Raw genomic sequence first — 17,883 nt, forward strand, 5'->3', positions numbered from 1 at the left:
GTATACTATACGAGGAGTACTGTATAAGCGTAATATACAATGTGGTGCCTCCATTTTTTGAGGCAACTTCATTCTGTCGTCTGCGGTTGTGAGTGATCTACACGAGCCCCTACTTTGCTCGTGCGTTACCGGTACGAAAAAGACAGAAAAACATACAGTGGCTTTTGTGTTTATAGGAAATTCGTGGTTCTTTCCGAGAATTTGAGACTAGTAGTCGGGCGCCAGACCACACAAGGATCAGGCAGCTGCCGCGAGAGACCCTGCACTCTCAGTAGAAAAGATTCTATGACATTCCTTCATAGCCGAACTGTCTTAGGGAACATCCGCAGAAGGCTGGAAAAGCACTGGAAGGGAAAGCACTGGCGGTGAAAGCACTTGCCTACCCACTGTCTGTTGTACCTTCGGCTGTTTATAGACGGACTGTGCGGGAGTGTCTTTACCGTAACATTTAAAGGGACGCTGCAGCACTTCCGAAAAATGCTTTAGTCTCTCCTTTGTGTCTGAAAGCACCGGGAGGGTTGTAGTTATCGCCAGCACAAAGCGGCACTGCGTGATTAGCTCGTCGCAGCAGATATGCATTCCGTTTCTGCTTTGCTTTTGTGGCTTTGTTTTTTTAAAGTGGATATCGGACGCGTTCATTGCTGCAATTGAAAGAAAGACGGCCAGTAGCCGCTACACCGCTGTAGTGACGTATTTGTAGCGGTCGAAGAACGCCAACAATGGCAAATAGAGAAAAACCCTTTGAGCAAATTTCCAACTTATCTGATGGGCATAGAGCAGTAATTTGTGGCTGAGGTACTTTGTGGCCCCCTTATTCTAAGTACTGGGTGTATTGTTGACTGCGTTCTGCAAGCATTTAAAGAGACCCCGCAACAATTTTTTCAACTTTGTTTTTGAAATCTTATATGCTTCCAGAACGTAGTCACCCAACACACCCAGAAGTTAGATTAGGGGATCTCAAAGTACCGCAGCCAAAAATTACTGCTCTATGCCCATCAGATAACTTGTTAACTCACTCAAAAGATTTTTCTCTCTTTCCCGGTCTTGACGTTCTTCGACGGCGCTAACTACGTCACTAAGGCCATGTGGCGGCTGTTCGCCGGTTTTCCTTCAGGTGCAGCAATGAACGCGTTTCGATAGCAACTTTTAAAAGAAAAGCCACGAAAACAAAGCACAAATGAAAGGCGTATCTGGTGCGACGAACAAATCCCACAGTGCCACTCCGTGCTGGCGATAACTATAGCTTTCGTAGTGGTTCCAGACGCGAAGGAAAGAGTGAAAGCGCTTATCGAAAGTGTTGCAAGGCCCCTTTAAGATTTCGAAAAAAGTTGAAAGAAGCCTTGCATGGTCCCTTTAATTGTAGACCTACTCCTCACTTTCATCCGCTTATTCCATGCCCCCGAATTAAGCTGCTAAAAGCCTCATGCAGAGCCTAACGTTCCATGCCTCAGAGTTTTTCCCCACGCTCTCCTTAGCCCCTGAGCGACGGCCACAAGATGGACGACCCGTGAATACAATGTGTGCATGCCGCGTTTTGTGGTAGTGCCCCTTTTAACAGGCACATTACAAAGAGATAAGTAGGAGGTAGGCTTGTTGAAATAAATATTCGCTCGTTTGCTGAAAGCTGGTGATTATAAAGCCTCAGTGACAAGCTATATAAAGTCACGTTCGTAAAAAAAAAAAAAAAAAAGAGGTGTGTGCAGCCTGCACTTCACCTGCTAACGATGTTGGATTTATGTTTCGAAAACGAATCTTCCTCATGACTGTGTTTTCGGAGTCTAAACAAAATTATATTCCGCTGCAGGGTCTTGGCGGAACTTTGTACATGACGCAGCAGCCGATGACCCGCGACGTTAAGGGAGATTGGAAAATCCCCTTTCCTGTCGCTGTTCTCGCAGTCTGTTCTTCGATAGGCCCTTCGCATATCGATGGCGTTATATGGAAAGCGGAAATGAGATTGCGACTGTTGGGGAGGGAACGCGTAGATGCTTTTATTTCCAGTCTCGTCCGGCCTTCAGAGTACCCAAACTTAGGGCCAGCAATTTCTTTTTATATCCGATATGGCTTTTCATACCCCATTACTGTTCAGTACGCGTTTTTCGGTTAAATGAACCGCGCGTGTATAACGTTTCAGGCTTCACGTTTGCTCCGCTAGTCAGAAACCGGATACCCGGACGGGGTACTGGTTCATTGAGCTGAAACTTGAACCCCAGTCATTATGCGAGTAACTAGAGTAGCTAGTACGAACCCTTGGCCCTTTCGAGAGAGCTATGAATTTTCTATCATGCACGTATGCTCACATTTAGAGCAAATTTTATATATCGTCCACAAGCTAGGGTATTTGTGCAATGGTTCGCGCATGCAAGAATCATTTGAACATGTGCTAAGGTGCCGGTATGGTATGGTTAACTCAGAACTTCTTGCGTATGAGCCAGCTATCGCCGAAGCGCAGACATACGTTTATTTTCTACCAACCCCAACAAACTAGCATTTTAAATAGGCATCCGAATGGTGTGCCACCTTTCTTGTAGTTATAATATACGTGTATCGACGTTTCGACCTCGAAATTCATTTTAACCTATATTCAGGTAGCACACGTAAAAAAGTTCAAATATGTAGATAGAAATAACTTTACCGTGTCGGGATGCTTCAGTTACTCACTTAGAGCACATGTAGGGGTTAGGTTGAAACTCCCTGTTAACATCGAAGAGTGCCGGGCGGTGACGCGCAAAGAACTGGCCTGTGTACGTTCAGCGTTTAAGGAAGTGGTTCCTTCTCTAGCGGCGAACATTAGTCAGGCCCCAGAATCGCAACAAACACCGTTCTTTAATGCGTTTTTCTAGTTGCAGCGCGTGCTGTTTTCCCGGGTCATGTATACGTCTGCCCTAGAGCGATGACTGCTTTAACTTGGCTCGGGTCCAGTTTGAGGCCATCTAGGCATTGCCTCAGTTCAGGAACGCGTTGATAAACATAAACGCTAGACTCCTGCGCTGGGCTGCTCTTTCAGTAGAGCCGAAAAACTACTTTTGTTAACGTCATCATTATTAGATTCGACGAAAGGAATTATGCCAGGCTTTGCAAGGTCTCTTTGTTTTTGTGTTTTACTTCCGATTACTATACCACGCCCGAAAACAAAAGAGGAAATGAATGAATCTCTCAGTTACTGCGGGTGTGCGAGGCTGCAATAAAACCGCTGTTAAACTTAACTTGATGTAACTACAGCTGGAAGGACATAACCATGAACGTAAATGATTTTGTTTCTAAGTCATCCATTTGATTTTTACTTCGCCTATGCTCCACATCGACCTTCTTTTTGAGGGCGCACAGCAGCAAGTTGTATGAAAAAACACAAATGCATTCAACAAAGCCTTGTTGCAACGTAAAACACGTATACTGAACACAAAATGTATCCCACCAGGGACATTTAAAACTGCTGAATTAAAAACTACCAGGACGAGGTCAGCAAATGTTCTTACAAGAGAAGGTGAAGCGTCCAAAGGTGAATTACTATTGTAGCAAGTAACAAACTTTGTTCAAGGACATGAACGAGCTGTAAAAGGTTTACGAAAATCAGTGAGCATCTCAGCACTTCTTATCGGTGTTGACGAAGAAAGCTTGAATGTTTAATTAAACGCCTTAGATGCCCTGATTCCACCAAGCGTTGTCGAAGGAATTTGTAATTTTCCCTCTTCAGACGCCTTGATTCGTGACCTATTTTAAAGCTTTCGGATGGCTTCGGTCCGTCTCCTCAACGTGGCGCCGCTACTGGTTCCTGTAGCCATGTAATTGGAGAGTTGACGACGATGGGGAATTTCGCTGCGTGTCTGTTCCTTCATTTGGCTGTGCTTTCTTCCTCCCTCTATCTGCGGTGTACTGCCGCAGACACCCACTTTTGCAACTGCCGAGTTGAAGCTCGCGCTAATGCCGTGCGCTATGGAACGCCTCGAAATGGGAGCATTTTCGCTGTTACAGACTCCGACGCACGCTTGTTCGCTGAACAGGCCATTTAATGCTTTCGCCATAATATAACGGAGTTCTGAGAAAGATCACAAAACTTGCAAACGAAACATACTGCACAACCGACGACAACCACTTGCGCTAAACCGAATAGTTGGCAACCTTCATCTTTCACGACTTTCACTCGCTTGATGAATTCCCTTATAAGAGTGCGGGCCGTGTTGTACTTTACGTATTCTAGATCTCTTCTTTCCTTTTCAGTTTCGCCCATCCTTCTACTCTTATCTCTCAATTACGATTCGCCAAAGTACAGTAGGAACCCAGTGTTTGCCAGGATCAATTTCTCTTTCTCCTGCTCTGCTCGTCTTCCTTGTCAACATTGTCTGCTGATCTATAACTCCTTCCTTATCTCCTCATGTTACACTTCAGGAAAACTGAGTTGACGATGAATATGCGCGCTGTAAATACATCTCTACATTTGCCCTTCGTAAACGGGCTTGGCTGCAGCTTTGTAGATGGCAGAACGTAACATTTGAGATACTGCTTCTTAAGCTAGAGCCCATAAACTGCGTGTAGGTGACGTCAGTCGCTGAGAGCGTGGCTTACCGAAGGGATTCCCCCGATCCTGAGCAGCGTCATAAACTGGAACCTTCTTTTTTATAATATGAACAGCCCGAAAATTAGGAAGCAGAGCAGGCAATTTTCTAGGAATATGGCGTCCTCCTCATCCCCTTCTTTAACGTTTGCTTTCACGTTTTACTCTTACATTTTGTTTCGGAGTGTTTTGGGAGAAACGCTGCTTTGGCACGAGATAGCTTCCTGTCTGACGGAGAAAAAAAAAAATTTATTACCCCCCCCCCCCCCCCTTCCAACAACACGCAAAGGAATTCCCGAGGGAGAATAAATGTCGCGAATAAACACACGTTCTCGGAATAGGCAAAAAAGAGAGACAGCTCCGGAAAAACAGCGGGATTCGCTCCGATCACTTCCCGCAGTGCCCGAAGAAAGCGCTGACAAGGACGGCTCACTCCGCTCAGAATATTCAAGTGAGCGTCAAGCCTCTGGGGCGACCCGCCGCCGACAGAAGAACAGCAAGAGACAGAGAGGCGGAGAGAAAGAGAGAGACGGACGGAGAAGGATGGCGGAGCGGAGGAAGAGGAGGTAGTGCGGAGGAGATTGGAAAGTGAGAAGCCTCGCGGGGTGAGGCCATGTTGTGCGGCTGGGCGCCCTTCCCCTTTTCGGATCTCGCCGCCGGGTGAAGAAGAGGAAAGTGGAGGCGACGCTACCGACGACGACACCGAGCCGCTTCGCTAAACGGCAGCAAGACGCCGCGGCTGCCGCATCCGACTGGCAATCGCTCCTCCGCTGCTCCTCGCGCGTCCACCGCCTTAGCAGCAGCAGCAGCACCTTTTGCGCGGAGAACCATATGCGCGCAAGTTCCTAACCCATAACCAACCGAGGCAAACGGGTGCGAGCTCATTACCGACGAGGGCGCACTCGAAGCAGCGGCGTCCACCCCCTCGCACGCTTTCGCTCCAGCATCTTCCCGCTCGTCATCTTCCCTTCTTCTTCTTCGCTCTGTCGTCTGCTGCTCCTCAGCGTCTTCTCCCACACCACGCCGCATCGGCAGTCGCCGAAGGAGACATCGGTGCTGGAAGAGGGGTGAAACTACCGGTCGGACGAAGCGGTTTTTAGACTGCGCCGGGAGTTTTCTTTTTTTCTTTACCTAGCTCTTTCTTTCTTTCTTTCTTTCTTTCTTTCCGTCCCGGAGCTCGTTCTTGGGAGTGCTCGATCGAAAGGCGGTCGTTTGTGTTTCGCGGTGTAGTGCTTTTCGCGCGGGTAGTTTGAGAGAGCGAGATAGTGAGAAGGCGTCCGTTAAGAGCCACCGTGGCGCGTGGACGGTCAGCGTTTTTCGAGGTGCCCGGTGGTGCAGAGCTCGGTAGCGGCTCGTTCCAAGAGCTGCGGACATACTGATTGCGAAAGTGACGGCTGTGTTGGAACCGAAGGCGGAGGAACGGATCGCAGCCATGGACACGAAAAAGCCAGACACGAGGTAAGTTGTGGACAAACATTGCCTGTTTCACGAAAATTGTCAAAGCCTGTGGCAGTGCTTAAATCTTCTCTGACACCCGTCTGTTTTCAGTGAAAATGTTTAAATCCCTTGTTAAGACATGCAGACTCATATAGCGGTGCCATTCATTATTGCCCTATAAGTCCGAGTAATCGTCAATTAACAACGCACTTAGACCTAACATGACGAGTATCAGTGAAGAAGATCCGATCAGATTGGGCATTGTCGTATCCCCCTAGTTGTGTTTCGTCTCGTTGCGCTGTTGATTGAGTAATATCAATTAGCTTGCTCAGCTTTTCGTGTCATTCACTTGAACGACGCGGTGCAGTAACAGAGCAGGAAATCCATGAGTGAAAGGGGTACCTAAAGTGGAATCGTATCGTACGGCACATTGTCAGCGAGTGCACTTCCATGTGTTGACAAACGCAATCGTGTGAACTATCTATGCTTGTAAACTGCATGAAGCATGCAGATTCAACGTTGCACTGAACTGACTGTAGCAATAAACCGTACTCCTAGTCACGAGTTCTGCGCAGGTCGTATTTCAATGCAATTATCACCATTTGGTCTGCAGTTTTCTTTCTTACTGCCACAGACAAATCTCTAGCGCTAACTATTATCGCAATGTGTGATAAATTATCAAGAAACAGGGCTCACATCCAGTCGTAAAGAAAAACATAACTTCATGTTGCCCTTCAAGCTAGCAATGAATGCTTGTCTAATATGGCTTTATAATATATATTTAAATAAGGTTTAATGATAGCAGGGTAGAGACGCCGCAGGGATTTCTTCTCATTTCATACGCCAAAATGTGAAGACGGGACAATGCTGACGAGAGAGACATGGTATCAGAATTATATATTCAGTTATAATTGAATATGTCGCCTCCAAACCTGATATTTTGCCCTTTGGCAGATCGCAGATCTGAACAGTACACGTAAAATACAAGATTGGCCGAAGCCAGCCATAAAAGGTAGCATCTCCATTTCGAAGTTACAAATGGTAAATATTGCTATCGGGTGCATCTACGTTCGCCTTGATGCTGTAAACGGAAGGCGAATTCACGCCTGTGGCCAGTCATTTATAGTAGTGCTGTATTCAGATTCCTTCCTTGTGCGTGAATGGGAAAGTAGCATAGTTCGCAACCACCAAAATATAAATTCACCTTGAACAAGAAAACCAGTGAGGAAAAACTTACTGCATAACTCTGTTCTGACAAATGTTTTTTTGTGGGACCAAGCGACAACAGCGAGACGCCATGGACGGCCTCACTTTCATTCCGGCTGCCAGTGCATTTTGTTGCGCAATACCAAACCCATGCACTGCTTTCACATCCATCGTACAACACAAAAGAGTGCTGTGAAGTCCTTTTTGACCCGCGTTGTTGATGGACGCCAGACATAGCGGTATCGGTTTCATTCCACGCCCCCTCAATAACGGTTTTTTGTAACGACGGTCGGCGTCGCGCGCGTTTCCTTTTCTCTGAAATGCAGTGGCACGTAACCACTATGGTTTTCCAACAACTCCACAACCAAGTGTTGCTGCGGAGACCCGTTCAGACGTGATGCGGTAGTCGCTCTAATCCGGTCGCTGAAATTGTATACTGTCGCGGCCGCGATAATTTCGGTTCCCGTCCACCGACTTTGTAGACCGCGCACTTCCGGTTTGCCCATACAGTTTCGCGTCAATAAGTTTCGCCCAGCCTTGTGTCCTCGTATCGCTCGTAACGCGCACAATCTAAGCGCCGTATAGTTACGGGGTTCCCCAACTACGTTATTGAGTACAGAGCAACGCTGTGTGAAACCAATGACGCATTTTGAGGCAGTGACATCTAACAAGACGTTGAGGAAAACGATGCACCTCGTATTAACGCCAGCAAAAATTTGCACTGAAATGTCTCATTAACTTGTACAGGTGCCATCAAAAGTAATTGGAGCATGGTCTCGTAAACTTACAAAGATTTCTTCTTCCGGAAACTGCCTGACTGCACAGTGCTGTGCGTTTAAAGGAGTCCTACCTAATTGCAAATTCTCCTGTAAACCGGTAATGGCTATCATAAAGCCAGTGAGTCAAATATTTTGTGATATTCACAAACCCTTGTTCCACTTACTTATGACGGCACCTGTACGTGTTGTATAATTACGAAAGATTGTTTTTATTTCTATTTAATTGTTCACACTATAGGTATCGGCATTTCGCGTGTTGGAACATATGACAGTATAGGGCTCAGTTATCTTAAAGGGGCACTGACACAAAATTTTGAAGGCGAGATAGCTTCGGAGATAGATTGGTGGGAACACATATACATCATCTGCAAAATATCAGCGGCGAATACAGCCTAAAACATATTTAAAATCAATTTTAAAGTGTGCGAAACGCAACCGAGCAGCCAGCAGAGGACCACGCGCAATCGACATCCCGAGGAGATTGTGTAAATAAACAACATCTAAACACGTCACGAGTTTGTGTTTGCCGCTTCCGCACTGCCGGCGTTTTGCGCCGGCTCGCCCGGCTCGCCGCTCCAATCGGAGGGCCGGAGGGCGGAGCTTCTGCTCTCGAGAACGAACGACCCGATCGTTGGCGGCGGAGGCGCCGTGATTTCGTCAGCTCATCGGGCAGCTGGCCGCGACCAAAGTTCTACAGCGATTCCAGGCACTCTGTTTCTATTACTGTTTATTACCATTGGATGCGAAAACGCGCCGGAGGCACGAAAAGCCCACTGAGCTAGCCGCACGGTCGCTGTGCAGGCGGCGGCCACGGCCGCGAAGTGGCCCAGGCCGGCGCAGGTAGCTCGAGTGATAGCTTGTTACCGCTGCACGAAATCGTCCCCAAGTCCCGACCATGGTGGCTTACATGAGAAAGGAGTTAATGATGCTATGGCGGGTTGCATTAAAAATTGTCATCTGCACCGCTTACGAGAGCGGCACTCGAATATCCGCCGCAGTGCTAAGCCAGATCTGTAGGCGGACCTGTAGGCAGACCGGCCGGCTGCTCTCAGCGCGCGTCTTGCCACCCACCGTCTCGAGCGTCGCGCGTCGTTCTTTAGCCGCGGTAGCATTTTCACTCGCAGCGCCTGCGTCACATCCACGGTCGCTCTTTAATTAAGCGCCTCATGAGATCAGTACGTGGGGGCATTCGCAGAAACTGCCGTCGATGCGGATTCGACAGTGCTACGGCGGCTCTGCTCTGTGATATCCCTCCGACGGTCATGTGGTCAGCTTTGTTCACACAAAATCCACAAAATCCATCGTTTCGCGGCACTCGCTGAAACCGAAACTGCGACTGGCCGCATTGAAAATGCCTCTAATTAAACAACCGTCGCACGCTGAAGCAAATGAGGTTTCTACAGGTTATAAGTAGGTCACTACCTACTTATCGCAACAAAAAAAACGAGATGCAAAATTTTTGTGTCAGTGCCCCTTTAAACACTTGTGGTGCGGGCGTAGTAGCGCCATGCATTTACTACCGGCGTTATCTGCCACCCTCTGTCAGCACTGGTATCTAGTACTTACACTAAACAACATCGCCGAGACGCAAGAGGGGATGTAGTAATGGAGGCAATATGAAAGCCAATGTCGGAATATTCTCCGTTTGAGGAATCGTGCTTTCTGGGCTACAGCAAATAAAAATTTTGACCAAGTACAAGGAAGTCACAACTACAAAAACAAACCGATCAGCCGGCTTGCGTTCACCTCAGGTTCTAAGTGGCCCGAAAGAAGCGAAGCGACGGGGGAATGGTTGAAGTGAGATGAATTGCCGTGGCAGAGCCATTCGCAATATTCACGGTAAACAGGAAGTTGATTGGGCGAAGAATCCGATTTACGGTGCAGAAATCATTGATCATGAGCACCAATCTCCGTGCCAAGTCGTGTGTGTCCACGCACGGTAGCGCGAAAGAAGCTGACGGAACAGTTGCGTTCAGTCCCTTCGAGGGCAAAAACTACAAAATTTTTTTTTGCCGGGAACCGCACATACTTGCATAAGCTTATACTCTTTAAAAAATGTCTGTGGATCTGATCTGACACAACGGACCTGCATAATCAATCTCGGCTATCGCGGTAACAAGCTTGGGAAACCAAGAGGCCGACGTATGATATGGCTCAAAAATAGGATCTACGTTATGACGTCGTGCAATGCAAATCGCCATGCTTGCATTGCGCGACGTTACGTAGCAGACCGCATTTTTCGAGTCAAATCTTATGGCGGGTGTCATCACTGGCCTATTTCACCACTCTTATAGCAGTGATTGGCCTTCTTTGTCTGTTGTGGTAAACTTTACTCATGGCCATTTTTTTACGTGTAGATATATAGTTCGTCAAGTTATCTCAAAAGAAAAGCAAAGTTCGAGCGTCTTTTTTGTTAATTCTTGCTGTTTCGTGTTTTGCATTAGTTTTCAAACTAACTCTCCACCAAGCACTCGATTAAAACTACACACTTCTCTTAGAGAAAGGCCTACTCAGCGCATAGAAGTTATTGGGGAGTAAGATTGCCTTTGCTTATATTATATGTGGACGGTCGATTAACTTCAGTTGGATTCTTATAAAGCACTAGAACAAAAACTTCACGAAGCAGCAACAATGGGGAATTCATGGTGCACTCTTCACTTGGATTCGCCCCTCCTCTCCCCCTCTCTACCACCCTCCCCCAAGAAAAAATAGAGTGCTGATTAGCCGAGCAGTTGCGTAAATTGTCACTGCAACAGTCAACACTGCAAATTCGGCAGCTCCTTTAACAATGGCTGCCTTCCTCGGCATTTTGTGACTTAGTTGCTTCGGCACGTAGAGATTGTCTGGTATCACCAGATAACCCGTTTTGGGCTGCCAATCAACGCCTAATCTGCCCTTACTTGTCAGTGAAGACCTTGACCTCTATACGCAGATCTTAAGGCGATATTCACTGAGGGTGCAGTGACATTTGAGATTTCTGACTCAGCAATCTACACTAAAAGTCATACAGCTCATTCAACAAGGGTTGCCCTCCTCGCAACGTTTATAATCACTCCGGGCGTTCGCCGGCACTTGACCTACAGAAAAGCAGAACCCGCCGTGGTGGCTCAGTGGCTAAGGCGTTGGCTGCTGAGCACGAGGACGCCGGTTCAATTCCCGGCCGCGGCGGCCGCTTTTCTGATGGAGGAGAAAAGCAAAAACGCCCGTGTGTACGAAATTTCGGCGAACGTTAAAGACCCCCAGGTGGTCAAAATTAATCCGGAGCCCTCCACTACGGCGCGCCTCATCGCCTGCGTCGCGTCAGCGCGTTAAACCCTACAGTCAATCAATCAGATAAGTGCAAGCGGTAACAGCTAGGCAACCATATCGAACCGTCTTGTAACGTGGTTACTGGGTCGACACTTTATATAACGCGAATGTAAGGCGAAAGTCGCACTCGCCGTGAGAGCCAGCAGAAAGCTGCCGGAATGACACGTTATCGCCACGCTAGGAGCGTCCCTGATAAATTCATGTCACCTCGCCCGCTTCACGAAAGCAAGAGAAAGTTGAGAAGAATTCATGCAAAATAAGTAGGGATGACTCGGCTAACTGATGCACGCGCGCATGCGCATTACGTCGCGTCCACTGCAAAATCATGGAGTGCCGGTGCAACGTGCCCATCAACGTCGTCTTGGCTGGGGAAGTGACCAACGTACACTCCGTGAACAAGAGTCACACTTCGCGTCCTAGAAACCCTAGCTGGTTATCGCATTGTTGATGACGGGGATGTGGTTCACTGCATGTTTTAGTCCTAAGCAAATTGTAAAACTTGCAGCTATAAAATCGGAAAACAAGAGGGGACGCGAAACGACGTATAGAAGCTTTTCTTGCGTCTTTACGGGGCTGTAAGTTTCGTATTTCGTTATGAATCAACTAGCTCAACAAGTTCTTTCAATTCTATCTTGTCGAGACTTGATGACTGGTCGCCAAAGCTTTTCCTGCGGCTTAGATCTTTAAGTCTTACTTTCCATAAATAACTTTGCAATTAGCTTTCAATTCGTAATAGGTATAATGTAAGTGTATAACTACTAAGGGAATAACGAGCGTATGCGAGAGGTGGGTGGATAACGACTGACGTCGCAAAACTAATTTCTTAATTTCAGCTGTTCCAATGAGCCTCCGCGCTAATGCTACGCCTGTCACACGTCGCGTATGTAGCTCCGTCACAGCGCATCTTTAAAAGATCACCGCTTCAAATGGCAGAAGTTCAGCTCGTGGTTACAACAAGACACAAAAATTCAATCTGCTCAGTGACGTTATGTCCCTTGGCCAGAATGTTTCGGATTCAGTATTCGCACACCAACAATACACTTCGTTTGGTAATATCATGCACCAAAGTTCATAGTCCGCGGGATTTACTACAACCGTTAGTCACACCGTCGGATCATTACGTGTCTTGAGACGGAGAAGGAGACATGCCCCGCACTTTTAAGGGACGCTTTCTTATCTTCAGATGCTTTCTGCTTCGTTCAGCCGGCACGACTATAGAACGCCCATCGCGTCTTCGGGCCTCATGCCCGCTCGCTTCTCGCCCGTTCATCGCATAAGCCCTCCCAGTGATGGTCCCCGATCCCATACAGTTTCATACTAATATACACTAGAGGGAAATCTGGTGCCACCGTCTAGAGGAGCCGCGCTTTCGGCGAGCGTTCCGTCATGTACCGGGCAGGCACGTTCCACTTATCCTTGGCATGGCTCATGAACAGGCTGAGAAGTTGGCTCTGGCTGCAAAAAAGCAACAATGTTACTGTAGAAGGTTCATAAAATTTGTTTTGTTAGTGTAACATCGAACCTCCAGAAATATTAATTTGTCAGTGATTATGTAGAAGCTTCATGCACGATGAACAAGAAAGAAATGTTACCCTTTGTTTTGGTTTTGGCTTCGAGGCAAAAAGAAGCCATATGGCTAGCTAAGCCAAGTAGGCGAGGAACGTCGCCAGTGGCGATGGCGCCGCCCACGACGGCCCGCGACTGCAGCGACAGATTTCACTCTAGTATATATCAGTATGAAACTCTTATGCCCGATCCCAAGGTGATTGGCGATCCTGCCACGGAGACGGCTTCCTTCCGAACAGGAAGAGCCCCAAGCTTCGTACGTCGCTTGCCTTTCCCGCACGCACCACCCAGGGCATGGCGCGTGCTCGGTCGATGGCGATGAGGTACACAATGGGCCAACAACACGCCGGCAGATTGCACAGCCGCCTTTTCATCGCGCCGCGTGTTTGTGCGCAGAACTGCGGTCTCGTTTGAGCAGCCGCGCCAGCGATCTTCGGCCCTTTCCTCTGTGGCCGTGTCGCTGTGTCTTGTTTTCGCCTGGCTTCTTCCAGCCTTACCCCAATTTTGTGCGAGGTCGGAGCAACTTCCGTCGCGACCTCTTCTCGTTGATTCGAACAGCCCGACCAGAGGAAACACTTTCCCCACAGCCACTTTTGTTCCTTTGTTTTGGCGCCAGAGCTGCCCTATGTCATCCCCGCTCTGATACCACTGGACCAACTGCTGCGAGGGTAAACAAACAAACAAAGAAAGTCCAACTGCATGAGTTTTCGGGGTCGTTCGGAAAACTCTTAGGGGGCCCGAGTTATTCCGTATCCCTCTTCCTCAGGGCCCACTTAAATGTCGCTCCGGCGTGTTGAGCTCCGGAGTTGAATGCCCTCTCAATTAGCAATTTGGTACACGTGTTTATGAGCCCGTTGGATAGTTCCTTGAGCTACATTTTTTCCAATAGCTTTTCTTTTAAATAAAAAAATAAATAAAAAAGAAGCAAAGACTACCGCCCCCCTTCCCCTCCGATAATTACTTTACCCCAAATGAATGCATTTCCCTCTACCGATCGATATGAATTCGCTTATTATGAGTAGCAGCATAGCACCTTTCCGCTGATTATATTAGGGCTACGCAGTATTGTTTTGTTCGGCCCAACTTACTGGCAAAAGTGCGATTGCGCGTCAGTAAAAACTCCTGCATTTTCGCAGTGTATTTTTATTCCCGCTGGCGTTTAAATGGTGTGAGACACCAAAATGACACGCTGAAAGTACAATTAAATGTTTCGCCTTCTTCATCATCAGTATCATGAACAACATCGTCACCACCGTTACCACCACCACCACCACCACACCAACAACCACCACCATCACAACCTCCTCCTCGTTCTTCTTCTTCACCTCCGCATCCTCCTCCTCGCTCGTTCTTCTTCTTCTTTTTCTTCTTCTTCTTCTTCTTCTTCTTCTTCTTCTTCTTCTTCTTCTTCTTCTTCTTCTCCTCCTCCTCCTCGTAGTGATTAAACACTTCACTTTGCTTGTCCTGGGATAGCGCCCTGGGACGTTCACCTTTTGATGATTCAGTTGGCGTTCGGGCGTAGAGAATGACACAATAATTTTACGTCGGTTTGGAATTATGCAAATCAGCGACAACTCTTCCAGCGCGTCTTAACATAAAGAGGGGCCACCAGCGCATTTACACTTAATGGGCGTTGCTTTTTAACGCCCCCCCAAAAAAAACACTTCCCTTGATTTTTTCATAGCGTCGAAAGAGCGCCCAGTGATCTTCGTGCTAGGTTATATAACTTTTTCGGGGCAGAAAGAAATCTCCATCTGCGAACCCATTTCACACGCCACTACGCAATCGTCAATCCTTGCATTACGAAACAGTATCCGGGGGGTACAAGCTCGTTCGGTTGGATTTATTGCTTCAAACTTGCTGGCGCCTGCTTTGTCGCTTGGGCGAGTTCAGAGCGGAGGCGTCGTAACTGGTATTTTCCCTCTCCACGGCGATGTCGGGTACCGGGCGAAGGGAGAGTAATGACGAATGCTGACCTCATATTGGCGCGGGACGCTTGTTCGAGGAAAGTGAAAGCTAGACGACTCTTTAGACACGCCAAGATGTTTGTTTTTTACATATTACATTTCTCCACTGCGCTTCTGACTCTCCCCCTTTCCGTTGCTGCTGTTCCGTGCGGTGATTGCGCTGTATTTTCCGATCACTGGCACGTGTCGATGCGGTTCGGCGCTTTTCGTCTCAGCTGATCGATTTGAGCTGGCTTAAACAACTTCTTCTAGCGCCAGGGTACGATGTCAGTGCGCTGCTTTGCTGCAGTTTTCACCCCATCCAACGCACAATAGCAAGAGAAGAATAAGCTGTTGCTTTGTGCTGTTTACTGGCACCTTGCGTTTCCCTTTTACCGTGTCGTTTACTTAACATTTACCAACTTCGGCGACGCTCTACTTCGTATTTTGAGTCCTGTTCAATATGTTTGCCCTCCCTCCCTCCTCCCCTCCCCCCCCCCTTTCCTCTCGTTAATGCACGCAGAAAGTTTTATAAGAGGAGCGAAAAAGTACCCGCTAAACAAATTCTCCCTTTCGTATTCTTATTTTTGCGTATGGCCCCGAGGTTCACAACTTTGAAAACTATTGCTATTCGTTTGCAATTGTTATTGTTTTCAGTGCTAAAACTCTAGACAGCCGCTGATGATCGCTTATTTTGTGGATATTTTGGGTGTCACACGATAACACTGAATTGTTTATTTAAGGAACAAATTGCATGGCAACTGCAAGCCTCAAGTTGCTTTAAACTGAACTTGTAGGGTAAAATAAATGAATTGATCAGTTAATTGCAAATAATTGTGTATTTGTTTATTACCATGATGAACTGGTAAAAAGCTGTCATCAAACCACTGCCAGTACATAGCTATTAACCACACCAAACCAAAAATAGGTGGGATACAATGTCCCGCAAGTGTTCCATTTCAGGTCCCCGGTTAGTTTTACTTTACACGAGCGACATTATTTGTCTGAGCTACACCCATGAGATCATTTTATATGCCGATGACACGAACGTATTTTTCCATAGATGTAGCATAGATTTACTTAAAAGAAAAACTAATGTATGGGGTGAAAATCTGCCTACTTGATAAGAAAAATATCACCAGTGGATTCTGCTATTTCTCTACACACACAAAAAAAATTACTCATAAAGCAGGATTCTTCAAAAAGATTTTGTGGAAAGTTTATCAAGCGTATAAAATAGCATAAGTCTTTTAACGTCATATTTCACGGGAATTTAAACTGGTGTGATCACGTCTATAAAGTCCGAAGAGAAATCTTTCGATCAATCGGAATGTTGTGATATTTTATGACATTTAATGCCCATTCGGTTAAAAACCATTGTATTAATCAATAGTACATTCAAGTCTCCATTGCTGCTTTCCTGATCGGAGAATAACTCGGCAATCTTTCGTGGACAGATTACACTTATACCAAAAAAGTTTTTTCGAAATATTGAAAATGTCCCATTTCGGATTCACACAGCTCCTCTTTAAAAAACACTCACACGATAACTTTCCGTGGTATAAGGACCAGAAGGTCTATTTAGTCCTATAAAATCAAACTTCCGAGTTCATTCTTTGCCTACCACACCCAACCATGAGATAATTTTATATGCGGATGACAGGCATGGACTCAAGCAGCGCAGGGCAGAAGTGGGTGGAGGTCAATGGAAGAGGTCTTCGCCCTGCAGTGGAAAAATAGGCTGTTGCTGTTGTTGTTGTTTATAACGATGATAACAATACAATCAAATTAGGACTCGTTCGGGTCTTTACATTCAGAGACATAGCGCGAGTGCACACAGATGCCAGTTACGATACACTACTTGCCATGAAGAAAAAATTTGCACAAGTTATGGCAACGAAACTACGTCCTACCCAATCCCGGAGTTTTTTAAATGCACATCACGTTATATTAGCGGCAGCTTTTTATTACAAATATTTAATAGGAATAGCACCTGGCGCGTGCTGTTACAACGATAAGTACAAATGTCATTTATATAGTTTTCTTCAGTTTATGTTCGACATTGCATATTTTGGTCATATTTGTATGAATATGTTAATTTCAAGAATGGTTTGTCTCAAATTGGTAATGTGGGTGACAAGTTGTAGGCATTTGCAATCGGTTTTTTGTCAATCCCCTAGACAACGCTGCTTGTCGTCTGGATAAAGTCTGAAACTGTGAAACTACGCTACAGCAACGTAATATGTTTCTGTGGGTCTGCGTCACCACAACACTGCCGATGGACAAAAAAAAAGCGGTGACTAACGAAGAAATATCCGCATAATGTCTGAAGCGCGGCTACTAACATTACCATCCCAATATTCTAGAATGCGGTAACACGTCGGGAACACAGGCATTTTTTTATTACTATTCACCGCCTACATCTGTAAAAACAATCACTGCGAGCGGAAATTGAGCCCGGTTACTCCATTCTCAAGTGCACAATACGACTTAGTCACTCACTGAACCATCCAGGTGGATCTGCAAGTAGATTAAAATAATTTATCTCACAAAAACCGAAGCATAAAAAAATGGACGCCATCCCGCCCTGCGAAAGTGAATATGTTCAGCGCAGCTGTTGTGAATCCCTACTCATGCTTAGGGGGAAAGCATGAAATGTTCCTTGTGTCGCGGCGGGCATGTCGCTTGCACTCGGCTTCTCTGGTGACAAATGCTGGGTCCTGACGCATGCGCTCGGTGTCTTGGGCGAGAACTGCTGGGTCCTGCCTAGTCTGACGCATGCGCTAGCCCTCGAATGACGTCAACACCCTCCTTTTTCAAGGGCAGTTGCAAACCTAATCTTTACCAGAATACATGGGGGGGAGGGGGGGGGGGGCATGGTTCCCATTGTTCACCGCCGCCTTATCATCCATGGTGCGGTTTCGATGCTTGTCCGCGGTTTTTTCTTTACAGGAATACTCAGCTCTATGCGGTACGCCCGATTAGCCTGACGCATGCGATCGACGTCCGGAAGGAGAACTGCTGTGTCCTGCCTGGGTTTTTTTGTTTACGACACGAAATTTTCCGACCAACGAGAGGCTAACAGCTT

General features: G+C 46.8%; 1 protein-coding gene across 2 annotated transcripts in view; it reads left to right on the top strand.

Annotated features, from left to right (window-relative positions):
* LOC144144879 (neprilysin-1-like) overlaps positions 1 to 17,883 on the top strand; it is a 119,605-nt gene that overhangs the window by 22,923 nt on the left and 78,799 nt on the right. The window contains exon 1 of one of the 2 annotated variants that reach the window (XM_077676378.1): positions 5,221 to 6,010. The exons of the other annotated variant lie outside the window; for it this stretch is intronic. Coding sequence (XP_077532504.1) covers positions 5,985 to 6,010 — 26 coding nt within the window. The 5' untranslated portion in view covers positions 5,221 to 5,984. Of the gene's footprint in view, positions 1 to 5,220; positions 6,011 to 17,883 lie in introns of those variants that run through there. 2 annotated transcript variants of the gene reach the window in all.

The sequence above is a fragment of the Haemaphysalis longicornis genome, unplaced genomic scaffold (genome assembly GCF_048455015.1).
Source record: "Haemaphysalis longicornis isolate Haplotype H1 unplaced genomic scaffold, Haemaphysalis longicornis Haplotype H1 scaffold_7, whole genome shotgun sequence".
In the NCBI taxonomy this organism is placed as follows: domain Eukaryota; kingdom Metazoa; phylum Arthropoda; class Arachnida; order Ixodida; family Ixodidae; genus Haemaphysalis; species Haemaphysalis longicornis.